General features: G+C 44.7%; 1 protein-coding gene across 36 annotated transcripts in view; it reads left to right on the top strand.

Moving 5' to 3' along the window:
* The window catches only part of KCNMA1 (potassium calcium-activated channel subfamily M alpha 1), a 715,366-nt gene that overhangs the window by 604,038 nt on the left and 97,110 nt on the right, over positions 1-14,218 (top strand). For 30 of the 36 annotated variants that reach the window (XM_074339646.1, XM_074339645.1, XM_074339641.1 and 27 more), the window contains one exon: positions 6,627-6,720. In XM_074339646.1, coding sequence (XP_074195747.1) covers positions 6,627-6,720 — 94 coding nt within the window. Of the gene's footprint in view, positions 1-2,056; positions 2,144-6,626; positions 6,721-14,218 lie in introns of all 36 variants that reach the window. The other 6 variants (XM_074339647.1, XM_074339654.1, XM_074339649.1 and 3 more) reach the window with 1 other exon arrangement.

Raw genomic sequence — 14,218 nt, 5'->3', positions numbered from 1 at the left:
AGCATAGGCTTATGGTTTGAGATGGGGGTGGTGGGTCTGAGTATGGTAGGTACATCTAATCCACTCACTTTGATTCTAGAAGATCCGTTAGGCCCACATTGTATCTGTAGAGAACATTGCAATCCCAGTAATATGGATTCTGTTAATATAGTTATATAGTATTTTATCTGTCTCCCATGTAGGAGTTGAATTCTTTCAATACTCTCTGTTGATGGACTCAAACAATTCAGGTTTCCTAGGCAGTGAATAGAGTCAGAAATACACCCTGTGATTAACTTCTACATAACCTATTGTTTCTTAAAGTCCCCCTCCCCATTCTCCTATTAGCTCCACAAAAGTCGGAAATGAAACCGCTCCAACAGGCCTCCCCTCCCCTGCCCCCTCAGTCTAGGGGTGTGTGACGGTGCTCCCTGTGCCAGGGCCAGGCCAGGGTGGGCCGCTTGGAAGTACTTTCCATGCGCATTGTATAGAATGACAGGTGGTTATTGTTGTTTAACTTATGTCCTCTAGGTTTTCCAAATAAATGTATTTCCTGTTTCTCAGCTACAGGTGGTGAAATTATCCTGCCTGATAATGTATATGATAAAGTGATTGTTCAATTGTGGAGAGTCCTGTATATTATCTGTTGGAGATATTATTGCTGGCCTTGCTTTTGAGAGGCAGCATCCTTCATCTTTTCATTATTGGTGTATTAATATTCACCATGATCTTTCAAAGAAATAGCTTTATGAATTGATCTTGTCAATAACCCTGCAAAGTGTCCACCAAACTTCTTGGTAATAGATGTTATCCCAAGGTTGTCAGAGCAGAACCTCTCATTCCAAGGATACCACCCACTTGAACTCCCCGTGTTCTGATACTGAGCTGCCCACTGACCCTCTAAGCATAGAACTTGGCTCCCAGTGTCTGTCTTCACTTATCCTAGCCTGCTTAGCTGCTCCACCTCACTGGTGGGCAGGCGGCATTCCCCACTACACGGCTCATCCTGAAATAACAGTCAAGTGTTCCTTTACAGGAATTACAGGACCAAACTCATAGTAGGGGTGATTTATCTGGCTTTTGTGTTTCTTGTTGTTATTGGTTTTCCTACATTGCTTAAGGAAACAACCCCACCAGTCTAGTATGTGTGACTGGCAGCCAGGGTTCTGGTAGTCTGTGATTATAAGACAGGAAATATCTATCCGTAAAGTAGGCGCCATTCTGTGCTCCAGACCAGGGACGGCTCATTCGTGGCCATGCTGTAAGACCTTGCAAGTGAAGTAGCCCAGATTTTCTGGTGACAGTCTTAAGTGGTCATATTAGAGAGTAGTTGAGTCAGCTTGGGAGCTTTGTCCATCGTGAATTACGTATGGCAAAATGACTGTATTACTATGACTTGCATGATTTTTCTTGGGGGGAATGTTTGATAAACCCATAGAAATTTCTAGTCCAGCAATTTCACCCTCTCTCTTTACCCTCAGTTTCAGTAATACATTTTCATCCTGGAAGACTGAAGATACACACCCACTTTTCATTGATGTCACTCATGAGACAAGGAGATACTACACATTCCCCTTTCGTAGGAGTGACAAACCCATGGCATTGAATGCAAGTGAGGCAGCAATATTGTGACCAAAGGGGCTGATCAAGCCAGCAGTTTGAAATGGAAACGATAGCTTAACGTTGTGGGTCGCTGACTTGGGATATGATGATTATTTTAGCAGGCTGGAGGAGATAATGCGTCTCATATTGCTGCTAAACTAGTTGTCTGTGTCTGTGTATGTTGTAGAGGAGAGGGGATCTCTGTATGTTTTTGGAAATTATTACACAAACAAGATTATCTTCTGACATAGCGTTCCTTCTGACATCAGTGATAATAACACAGCAGAAAGGATATTAAGAAGTCATCATGGTAAAAGAAAAGAAAACAAAACCTTAATTTAACCGTGACACAGAAACTTCCATTTTAATTTAAAGCTGTACTTCTATTCAATGTTACAACTGGTTTGCAACTTTTCTGATGAAAACTTTCACAAAGTATTAATTTCCATTTTCTTTTCTCGTTGTTGTCCGGCAGTCAAGGTTGACGCTAGATCACGCTATCCCAAAGACACAGTTGAGTTCAAGAACGCAACTCACAATTCTCGGCTTGTGACCAAGCCAGGTGAACGAGTACTGGAACCCATCCCAATTTTTAACAACTACTCTGCATCCCTCAATGCTGTACCTTAACAGGCTGAGCTCAGTTGAAGAAGAAAGATGCACTCCCGTGGATTTCAGCATGCACTTAGCTTGTTGGGCAGATAAATACCAAAGAGAAAAACCATAGTAAAAACAATAAATAATCATTAAAACTACCGTAGCCCCAGACTAGCAGCTTGCTCAAGACTTCAGTCAGAAGCCCTGTTAGTGAGATGCCTTTTGCGTTGGAGCCACTTTGCATGCCTCTTACTCTTGAGTGATTCCAGTGTGAATATGACATCACTAATGACCTGCTAAGTATGTGCAGATGTGGGTTTCTCCAGATGTGGTGATTAATAACGTAATGAAGATAGCCAGTCAACTCATGTTTATGGGTTGTTTGCCTTTTATTGCGTTTCTGAGTTTATTTGCTTTGAACTATTTCTTAACTCCAGCCAACACATTCACCTTTAAGTCTCAAAGGGCATCATCCCCCTAAACCCTATTGAGGAAACGGGGAAGAAAGAATGTGCCCCAGGCTGGAGCTGAGCTGTGGGTCCATCATATGTCGGGGCACTGGACTATTTGGGGAAGCTGAAAGTTGGAAGCATTGCCCATTTTACTCCAAAGTCCCACAAAGAGGCATTGGTGAACCTTGATACAGTGTTTGCAAGCTGGCTAGGCCAATAAAGAAAGGGATTTATTTTTTAAAAAATCCAGTAAAATATATGATCAGCTTGAAGTAAGCCCAGAGTTCTGGCCAGTGTTCCTGGAAGATGTTGCCTTGCTTTTGCCTGAAAACAGAATGACGATGAAAAGTCAAGTAAAATGTTGTTACAGATGTTCGACTCTGCATTAAGGCTGTTGGAATTACCACCACATCTTAAATCAATTCCCAGAACATTGTCTGGAGGTTATGTCATCGAAATAATGAATCCTCTTTAGTCAAGTATAAGCAAACATGTTAAAACATCACTGTAACTTTAAATTAAACTCGAGCTCCAACCAAGGAATCTGAAGCCTCATTAGACTTGCCTGACATTTTTCTATCACTGAGTCTTCCCAAACTGTAAAACTGTTAGATTCAGAGCCTATTAGACAAGCAAACGCTGGGAAGTTACAACAGCACATTAAGCGTTATACTTAGGGATGTGCAAAAACATGCCCTTGAATTTTATGAGGACTTGGAGACTGGATGGAGTTCAGCCCCTATAAAAATTCCACATTGGATTCCTGAACTTGTTTGTGTTTCAAAGAAGCTGCTAAGTCAGGTTCCTTGAAAAGATCATATCTTCATGAGGCTTCCACAACGTGATGCAAGTGAGAATGCTGGAGACAGGGGTGGATGGTAATTAGCCCCAAAGCAGGCTGAATGCAAACCTGTGAATGTGTGTTGGCAGCAGGTCCTGGCCCATGACTCCAATACATTTGTCTTTCCTGAAAGTACGTACATTTAAGTCTCCCTTTTAATTCAATTTTTATTCCACTTACGTAGTCGCAGAAGCCATGGAATGAAAATCATCTTCTGTAGCTTAACTGAAAGTTTTCCTAGATTTGCTTTCTTTAGATATGTAGAAATTGATAGAACCTACACAGAGGATAATAATTAAATATGATTTATGTCCTACTTGTGAGCAAGAAGTGTTCAGTGCTTCTCTTGTGGGACCTAAGCCATATGGAATAGTCTGCATCATACAATGTTTGTATATTGATGCTGGAGACATTTCCCCACCTCTTCAGGGAACAGATCTTCGTTTCCAGGCCGTGAGTGCAGAAGGAAACCTTTGAACACGAATTTCATTTAAGAGAACAAATCCCAGCTTAAATGCACTATGATTATGATGGATGATATTTCTGACTTTCAATGAAAATAAATAGTTTCCTTGCATAGAAGGAGGCATAGCTTTAGCACCAGAACGAGGTGTCTCCCTGGAGCTGGCTAACAGGTATTAACTTGCAAGTCTTCCATCTCAACATCACTGCAGGAAAACAGACATGACCAGGTACAAGGAAAATGGGCACTTGACCAAAGAGGATTATTTATCATGGGCCCAGTGCAAATGGGGAAGCAACAGTGAAGCCAAATAATCCAACAGAAATGCCAGTGAGTGTGACTTCTGTTCAGGTCTTCAGCAATATAGATAAAACCATGGCAACATCTGGTGGCGTTGACTAAAGCTAGCCATAGTAGACCAGGTTAGCTACAAAGATCTTTTGGATATTTCATTCTAACCATTTGAAGGCTTATAATGGTTGGGAAGAAAAGAACTTTCAACCCTACTCGACCCACTCACATGGACACACGTTATTTAGTTTGGCAGGCCACTCAACTAATCTAGGTCACCCTGAACACTGTGCAACAATTGTAAGTGGTCCACCTTCAAAGATGACCTTGTATTATGGTGGAGTCAATGCAAGACTTTCTACCCCCGTCCTCAGAAGGGGAAAGTGCAAAAGTACACACACACACACACACACACACACACACACACACACACACACAGTCTCTCTCAATCTTAATCTCACTGCCTTTCTACCCCATGATTGCCTGGGATGGCCGGCGCCCTGTCCTAGCAAAGGAAGATGAATCAGGTCGAGCTCAGAGTGCCTGTTTGCTTGCCGAGAGAAGCATACCAAGTCTAAGTGATTTTTTTCAATACCATTTATGTGGCTTGTATTTATTTCCTTTAATCTCTTAAGTGCTGTTTAGTCTCGGTGTGATTTGCTGTGGATACTCATTTCTGATAAGATGCGATATCCTCCCAACCACATAGTTCCTGCCTGGAGCCCTAAGTGACTGATATGGTCGCAGCCTAAGCACGGGCCTCTGTGGGGGGGAGATGGAGTGGGGAGGGAGAGCAGGTGGCGGCACGAGTGGGCGGTGGGCATTTACAGGTGCGTTCTCGCTTTGGTTTCTTCTGGAATAGCTCTCACCTTGAACCACATTCTTGATCCTTTTCCCTGTGTCAGCCAGAATTTAGACAACCCAGACTGACAGCGTAAGGGAGTGTACCAAGTGTGATATTTTGAAGCAGGTTCAGAGTGTAGTTGGATTACTATAATCCCTTTGGAACCATGTAGCTTAACATACTAAATTTATTTAGGGTTTTCAGGGAAGTGCCATTTAATGCATGTGCTGGTATGGGCCTTCCTGAGTAATGTCAAATAGCTGAGATGGCATTTTTGTCTCCCACCTAAAACTTGTGCACCATTAACATATGTCAAGCTTCTTTTGATGTTGTCACTGCTAATATTTCTCTTCTTAGCTTTAAGGTAACAACTGCTGTTCTTTCCTGGTTTCAGGGGTGCTTCCTCCCTGTCTGTGTTGCGGTCAACTATAAGAATCCAAGGATCCTATTTTTCCTTCTTGACATTACAGCTTTAGCCTGAATTTTGCGGGTGGGGATAGGAGGACTAGAATTTTGCCGCTGATGCCCTTGGGTGACAGGCTGGGTACACATCTGCTAATTATCAAGCAGCTCTCTTTAAAAGAAGCATGGTGCAGGCTAATACATCTACAAAGCTTATTAGTGGGTGTCTTTGGGCAAAGGCAGTAGAGTGTGCTGTGTTGTTTGTGAGCGAAGCTTCACATTGCTTAGCAATCTGTGTGGTTTAGACATTTGAAAGCATCCTTTGGTTTCCAATCCCCTATGCTGCCCTCTCTTCCTGCCCCTCACCACGTCATCAGAGATATCGTTTCATGGCAACTGCCTCCTTGTTTTGGGTGCTCTTCTCTGGCCTGGTTCTCCAACCTCCCAGCCCGGTCTTAATGAGTTAAGAAAAGATCCCTTGTGTGCAGCCCCACATGGCCTCCTTCATGGGGAGGTGGAGGGACAAGAGCTGAGTTGGGCTGGGGATTCTTGAGCCAGCATGCACCAATGTTCCCAGTCGTGACTGACTGAAACATTGGCTGTGTAGGCCTCAGGTCCTTGCCTCTCTCCAAGGCTCTTCTTCTGGCGTGCAGGGATTAGGAACCACTTATGTTTGTTCATTTGCAGAAGCAGCAGGCTGGCAGCTGTTGTGCTGCTGTTTCAGATACAACTTTATATCTGATTTTGGTTACGAAGAAACCCATTTGATTACCCAGCAAAGCAAAAGCAAAGTAACCAAAATTAACTCTTAAGAATAATGATTGAATACATATATATATATATATATATATATATATATATATATATATATGCAGATAAATCATGATTTCTTTTCTTTCTTATGGCAGGGCTTTTACAAACTGTTGTAGCCTGTTTTAAAGTGCATGTTCAAACGCTGGAGTGTAAAGAGGTGTTCACCTTTCTAAGCCGGCTCCTCTGACTAACACATTTGGTCTTTGTCATTGGGTCCTAAAAGACAGCCATGAATTCCTAGTGAGTGACTGAGCCGTGAGTGTGTGTCCTTTGATATCGTGCCTGTATTTCACAGTCTGCCCTCAAACTGTTCTTAATCTCATGAGCTGCCTGTATTTCCAGTTGAAGACGAGCAGCCCTCAACGCTGTCACCAAAAAAAAAGCAGCGGAATGGAGGCATGCGGAACTCACCCAGCTCCTCGCCCAAGCTGATGAGGTAAGGAGAGGGGCCTCAGGTCACAGGGTGGGGAGGGGGTCCCTTCTAGCTCCTTCTCTTCCTCCCCTCACCCCCTCGCTACCCTGGTCAGGCCCAGAGCCTCCCCTCCCCAGCGAGCCGGAGGCAGGGGAGGGAATGAAGATCGTTAGATGGCTTCTTAAAGGCTGGAGTATTTATTCTGTCAGCTTGTCAGCAGTTAATGATAGAGCCGAAAAAATTCTGTCATGAAAAACAGTTTGAAAAGCTGTTTGAAAAATACATAGGCTTTAAAGTCTTAGCTGTCACCATGTCCTGTCTATGTGTAGTTCCTAAACAGCAGTGGCACTAATGACGGTAGCAACCAATCAGAGGAACTCGTGTGGTTAGCTCGCCTCCGGCAAGTCTCTTTCTGCTGGAGTCCCTTGGAGGACTGTTGTCTGTACTTAAGGCCATATGTGAGATGTATCATCACAATCGAAAATGAACCTGAAGATTACCTTCCTTTTATCCTGTCGATTGAAATCAAATTTCTGTTAATTGATTTTGACTGATAAAAAAGTCTAATAATCTGTGGACTTGCCAAAGCAAAGTTCAAAAGTAATCCAGTTGTGCTCAGGCTAAAAGCAATATTAATTATGAAATGCAGTGTGTATGCATGCGTTCTTTCTTTTTCCCTTTCTCGCTCTGCCCCCCACCCCCACTTCCTTTCCTCCTTTCCTCTGTTCCTTCCTCCCTTCCTTCCCTTCTTTTCATCTTGATTATAGCTTCCTCTAGGAAATGGCAAGTGAAACCCAACTTCAAGAGTTTTTCCAAGTTCCTCTTCTTGGCCTCTTCATCTTTCATCTTCCCTTTTTTGTCTTCGATTCATCTGTCAATCCAGTGCTTATTCCCTCCAACATCCTAACTCTCTAGCACCTCAATGAAACAGGGGTGCTCTCACATTGCACTGTTCTCCCTAAATGGTCACTGCTGTAGAAACACCTGGCATTGTGATGTTACTTTCTTCTTTTCATTGCTGTTGGCTATTCCCCTCCCTTTGATTATTGAAATAACATAGTAGCAGTTTCCCCCTTGCTCCCCACTTATCCACAACTTTCCCATCTTCCAGACCGTCCCTAGCCTCCTTTCTGGGATGTAGACGGGGCAGCCCTTCTCCGTGCAGTTGAGGACACGAGTTCCCATGGAAGACTTACCCAGCCCCATGTCCTTTTCCTTTATGGCCATTTCTTCCTGCTGAGTGTTTCCTTAAAGGTTCTCTGCCTTCCCCTTCGCTCAGTTTTGCTTGGGTGTCGCTGATTTACATGCCTGTTCACGGTTTACAAGGCGGAATAAAATGTACCAACTGCCAAGCTTCTCGTTTTTATGACGCCAGTTGTGCTAGCATTCAATTCCTATTTACTCACCTTAGGTAATCACCTTATCTCACGCTAATAGTTTTATCCATGTAAAGTAGAGAAAAGCCCGGGTGCTTTCTTTTGCCTAAATTTAGAGAAGCAAATAAATAAATAAAGAGAAGACTGAAAAATCCGAAACCTTTGGAGCCCAATTCTCTGTCCCTGTTTGCTATGTAAAGTATGGCTCATTTCTTTGATCTTGAGTAATAATAATTCTGAAGAGTTATACTGTTTTCATATGCTTCAAAGCTGTGTCAAAGTTTTGCTGCTTAAGGGTACTTCTTTATTCTGTTGGCTCTTGGGTACCAAGATGACAGGTCTTCTGTACGAGGTGGAAGCTTTTTTAAGTCGTAGCCTTCAGCAAAACATCAAATTACCAAATCCAGGGTAACATACTTCTACACAAATGCCTTTCCTGTAGATATATTATACCATATATATTAAATACTTTAGTGTTACACGCTACATTTTATGTGCAATAGAAAGTGATGGTTTGAGGTAGCCTTGAGGGGACTTTTTTTCCACAAGCAGGAAAAGCTAGTGTATACCGTATCAAGGATGGTTTTTACAGGACTTTCTGCCCGAAGGCCTTTGTAAATAAGTAATGATCAACAGATTGGCTGTGGGTTTTTGAAAAGCATGCCTATGTCAGTTTGCATGACGGGGGAGAATTTTCAAAGTGGGTCTTGCTTTCATTGCCGGGCGGAGAGGGACTGAGGGAGGCAGTCATCCCGGACCAGAGCTGTCTGCCCCGTGGTACATCAGAATTGCTAAACGTGGGTCAGGCGGTGAGCTGAAACTCACCAAGCTGCAGAACTCGGGTGTCTGGTGTTGGAGCCTTTGGGCAGATGCTATGGCCACGGCCGTTGTCACCAAGATGTCACCCCATGAGCCGCACCAGTCTCGATCACAGCTCAGCTGGAAAGAGCTGCCCCATGACAAGTCAGAAAGTCTTAAGACACTCCTCAGTTACCGTGACTTTCTGCGTTTCAGGGGCTCTCCATACTCTGAAGTGGGAGCCAAAGCAAGGTACTGAGCCCTCTCACTATTTCCCTTCACTTCCAGTGGGTGAATGAAGACCCTATGAGTTTGGTTTGGTTTGGTTTGAACATCTGACACTGGCAGTGAGGTTGTCAGGCCCTATTTTTTTGCTAGATCCCTCTTGTCGATTGAGAGAAAGCAGAGGAGCTCATGTGGTACCTTGTGGCTTCTCCAGGTCCCCTCACCTCTTCAAACACTCCCTTTCTCCTCTATAGAAGATGGGACTCCCAGGTCCTATTCCTTATGACCTGAAAAATCCATACAGGAAGCTAATGACTTATATGAAGGGGGTTTTTTGACGAGTTTGTGCCTTGCTGTTTGAGCAGAATCAATCATTCTGAATGTGGGCAGGTTTTAGTGGCCCATGGGGCAACAATAGGAATAGCTCTAAGAGAAACGGGAGAGTCCAGAATGGGCTAGGATGGGCTTTAATTTACCACTGTGGCTTCTGCAAATAAAACAGGCTCCTGCGTGCAGGTTCTTTGCAAACCATCTGCCAGCATGAAATGCTACTGGGACTCTGTACTAATGGTCTTTCTCTCCCCTTTGTTCTGGTACTAAGCTTACCCTGATTTTTAAGTGTCACTTAGCTCTCTGCACAATCATTAGGAGAACAGCCTCATTTTGTGTGTCTGGGTCCTGACACAGTATGTTTTTTAGTTACCCTGACAGAAAACAACCCTCACAGCCAAATGGTAAATGTCTGTGCTTTAAGCCAGGGATTCCTGTGTCGTGACAGAAAACCTTTGGCTTCACAGCCCGCAAGGAGGAGTGGGCCATGGAGGTCCCCAGGTCCCTGTTGTTCTATTCACCTTTCTTGTTAGTCTCTTAACATGGAATGATACAAAGAGCTTCTCCTAGTTTTCCTCTAAAATCACCAAGCATCCATTGCTCAGCTCTCCCTCGCTAGTGGGTTTGAACCTTGTAAAGATAGCAGTGTTTTCCTTCCGTTATAATGCCATTTAGGGCAACAACTTTGTCTCTAAGAAACAAAGTCAAGGGTCTTAATTTGGGGGTGGGGGGGTGTCTCACAGACCCTACTGGACATCCAATGAAAGTACTCCAGAAAGTCTCTCTAAGGAAAAATAAAGCACACTGGGCACCATTTTAACTACAATTGAAGACGATTCATAGATTCCCTTTCTAAATTCCTGCCCAGCTTGCCCAGCTTATAATCACACTCCATTCTTTCTGCAGCTAGCTTCAAACTGCTGCTTTCTCGCTGCTTTTTGGATACTGACCACGTTTCTCCGGTGGGTAGACAGCATAGAGGCAATGCCTGGGCTCTCACAGCATCTTCACATGCGACCCATACAGGCTGTGCAGCTCATCTGTCTGCATCTCTTCCTTTCCTCAGATTAATTCCCGTCCAGCAAATGCTTAATGAGAGCCTACTGTATTCAGGGTGTTGTGGAAGGTCTTTGAGGGCCATAGAATAAAATGGAGTAGAGTCCCCATCTTTAAAACACTCACAGTTTATTGTAGGAGATGACAAGCACATGCAGCAAAACAGAGCAGGGACTGCCCAGAGATGTCCCAGCACGGGCTGTGAGAACAGAGTGGACCTCACCTCTGCTGTTTGGGAGGCTGAGCCTGGTTCATGAAGGAGGTTTCATTAACCAAGCCCTGTGTAAGGACGAGGATTCTGTGCTGAAAATACTACATACTCTGTTTTATTCACCAGGTTCCAGGCAGCACGCCAAAAGTGTCGTGCCTGTGAACTCACTGAATCCTGCCTGAACTCCATGAGCAGGAGTTACTCTTTCCCCTGTGTTACAGTTGACGAAGCTGAGTCACAGACGTGAAGTCTAGTAAATAGAGTAAGTCTTACCTAATTAGGAAGATTTGAACCCAGGTAGTTTAGCTTCCAAGCTCATTCTGTTAACTCCTTCACTATTCTGCCCAATGGAGGAAAGAGAAAAAGTGCTCAGGCCACAGGAAGTGACTTGGTGTGGCTGGAGCAAGGGGTCCTTGGAGTGGTATCACTGGAGTTAAAAACATGAGAGTCGCCGGCAGCCCCTCATGAGGTCTTTCCTGTCATAGGCCTTGGGGAACCCTTGCAGGTTTTTGAGGAGGCAATGCTCTACGCTTATATTTCGGGAGGAACACTGGTGGCAGTTTAAAAAGGATTTAGAACCCTCCATCAGGACCTTACAGAGGCACATGTTACATAAATACTGAAGAGTGTGAAGTGTGAAGAGAACGCCCAGTGCACTTCAGCCTCTGCCAAGGTCCTTTGGGTGTCAGGGTCTGCTGCAGAATGGGGGACAGAAGTGGGCTACACAGTCTTCCTGGGAAGGACACACAGCATTCCTGATATCAGTTCATGTTGCAGCTATTTCTCCAGGAGCTAAAGCACTTGGGGTAAGATCGAGAAGCATGGGCCATGAGGATTTGCGCACGATGTGTCGGGTAGACAATTTACCAAAGAGCTAGCACCCAGCTGGGCTCGCAAGGATAATCGACCATACCAGAAACATGCAAATGGAGCACTGTGAGGGGAGCTTCATGTCATCAGACCCATAACATATTAGACATTCATTTTCTGAATGGGAGGGGAAATATGCTTTGAGGAAAACAGATGATCCTCTTGGCATTTACTGATCATTAGGGGAAATTGACTCATCTGCTTGTTAAGTTCCATTCCCGCTCTTTTGATTCATACCTTTCATGGGTTTTTCTGTTAGTTAGTTAGTTAGTTCATTTTTTTTTGGTAGGACTGCCAGCTTGAAAGGTACTAGTAATACAAAATGGCAAAATGGCCTGAGCCCGGTCAAAGTAGGGAACAGAATGCCACTCTGACACTTCCTTCCATTGGGCAGAATAAAGAAGGAAGGCAGGGACAGCTTAACTAAGTAAATTTAGCCCTTAATGCACCAACAAATAGGAAATGATAGGCCCCCATGGGACCGCAGAAGGAAGAAATAGTGGGTCTCATCATACCAAGGATTGGGTAGATTTGACACAGGTCCCTGGGCAAGTGGCAGGCTCAACAGAAGGTCATTGTCCTGTCCTCTTGTTTCAAGAGCGTCTTGTATACTCTCTCCTAGGACCCAAGGACATGTCAGTTCTCTCAGGATGTCTCCCAAACATGCAGGCAGTAATTTCCGTTTTCCTCTGAGAATGGTGGCTGCCTAACGAGAGATGTCATATTAGGTGGCAATAGTTCTTGATTGTTTACTTGTTAAGCGGGAAAAAAACTGTAAATAAATTGTTGCAGAGAAGTTGAAAAGGACTCTAGTTTTGTCAGAGTGGCTAGAGCCTGGCCTGAAGGTTTTGTCAGGGTGGCTCCAGGCATGGCTCTCTGATGGGAGACGGGGCCAGGGGAAGTGGGCAGCCCCATCTCAGGAGAGGTCACTCCATGGGAAGGTAGAGGCAGGGCTGAAGGGTGAGCTAAGGCAGGAGCCAGAATCCACAAGTCGGGATCCCTGCAACACAGCGGGACATAGTAGTCACCCAGAAATCAAATGTACCTCAGCATGAAGCAGATCGTTTACGGTGCCAAAAACCCAAATATGAGCCCGTTTGAGGAGACGACCTGAGACCCTGTCTGGGTCCTGTGGCCGGCACTGGCACTGTGGCCTGATACTCTTGAAGGCTGCATTCAAGGACTCCATTACTAACCACCATGTTGTCTCTATGGCGTAGAAGACATGGGGAGAAGGGAGGATAGAAAACTGAATTGTAAGTATTGTACTTCACAAGAACTACTCATATTTCATTTGCTTTCTTTCTGTTTGTTTATTTGCTGATTAGCTCAGGGAACTAGAGGTCAGCACGAGAGAGTCGTTAGTGTGACATCCCGGGTAGAAGTCCCTGCCAGGTGTTGACACAACCTTTCCAGTTCCAGTCACAGTGACAGCGTCAGGGCCGGCAGCCTGGATGTGCTTTTGTCACTTGTCCTATCATTCTCCATGAATAGGAGGATGAGGACCAGGAGGAGGCATAATGGCACCTCCTTAAACGTTGCGCCTCGGCCCTCCTTTTGCTTCACTCCAGTCCTGGCCTTGCTGAATAGAGCCATAGCCTTCCAGTCTGTGTATTGCCAACAGCTGCTAACTTTGGTAGAATTTTTCAAACCACATAGTTTCTCCAACTTTATAGGAATGGTTCTCAAACTTGAGCGTGTGTCAGAATCATGTAGAGCACCTTGTTAAAACAGAGCTTGATTCAGTAGGTCTGGGCTGGGCAGGAAAATTTGCATTTCTCTCAAGCTCCCAAGTGATGCTGATGTGGCTGGTGTGGGCAACACTTTGAGAACAACAGCTCACATGACTCAGAACCGTGAGAGAAGCTGGATGTGATAGGGGCCCGCCTCTCAGAAATGTGCAGACTTGGCGTTGGAGCACTAAATAGTTGCTTAATTAACAACACCTGTCTTGACCATCGTTGGACATCAAACATGAGTCCTCCCTGCTGATCAGTTACCACAGCTGGCTCCGGGCACACTCCAGGCAGTCTGACTTGTTACAGACGTATTTCAGAGTCTCCCTTCAGATCACGGTGCCTTACTTCAAGTACAGTCCCTGTAACGTGAAAAACGGTGCAAGAGCCTTGGTTGTTCCCAAAACAAATTGTCGCAAGATATCAAAGATGAGTGGGCTCTCACTGGGCACATTTTCTGAACCATAAAAGGTCTGGTGAGTCTTCGTTGAGTGGTTTAAAGGTGTTCAGAGACTGGAAATCATTTGTTAGCTCCTCTTGTTAGTCGGTGGTTTATTGAGCACCTACTGTGTCCTCTGCTGGGCTCTGGAAATACACTGAAGAGTAAAATAGGAGTCCTTTGCCCTTAAGAAGATCACCGTCTAATGGATGAGACAGACATGGAAATTATTAGCTCTGAAAGAGCATCTCGCACTTCTGGAGGAGCTCCTAGCGAGGGAAAACAACTAGGAGGGCAGCTTCAGGCAGAACATTTGCAGGAAACTTTGAGGCCTCAGACACGTCCTGATAGCCCACCATAGTGCCTGACATAGTACATACTCAGTCAAATTAGTACTTGCCACTTGGATTTGAAAACCTTGCGGAGGATGAGAGATCCGCCCACGTTTTCTCAAGCCTCCCATTTCCCATAGAGACCACAG

This window comes from Rhinolophus sinicus, linkage group LG07 (assembly GCF_036562045.2).
Source record: "Rhinolophus sinicus isolate RSC01 linkage group LG07, ASM3656204v1, whole genome shotgun sequence".
In the NCBI taxonomy this organism is placed as follows: Eukaryota; Metazoa; Chordata; class Mammalia; order Chiroptera; family Rhinolophidae; genus Rhinolophus; species Rhinolophus sinicus.
The sequence above is the reverse complement of the archived record's forward strand: the minus strand, read 5'-3'. Positions and strand labels throughout refer to the sequence as shown.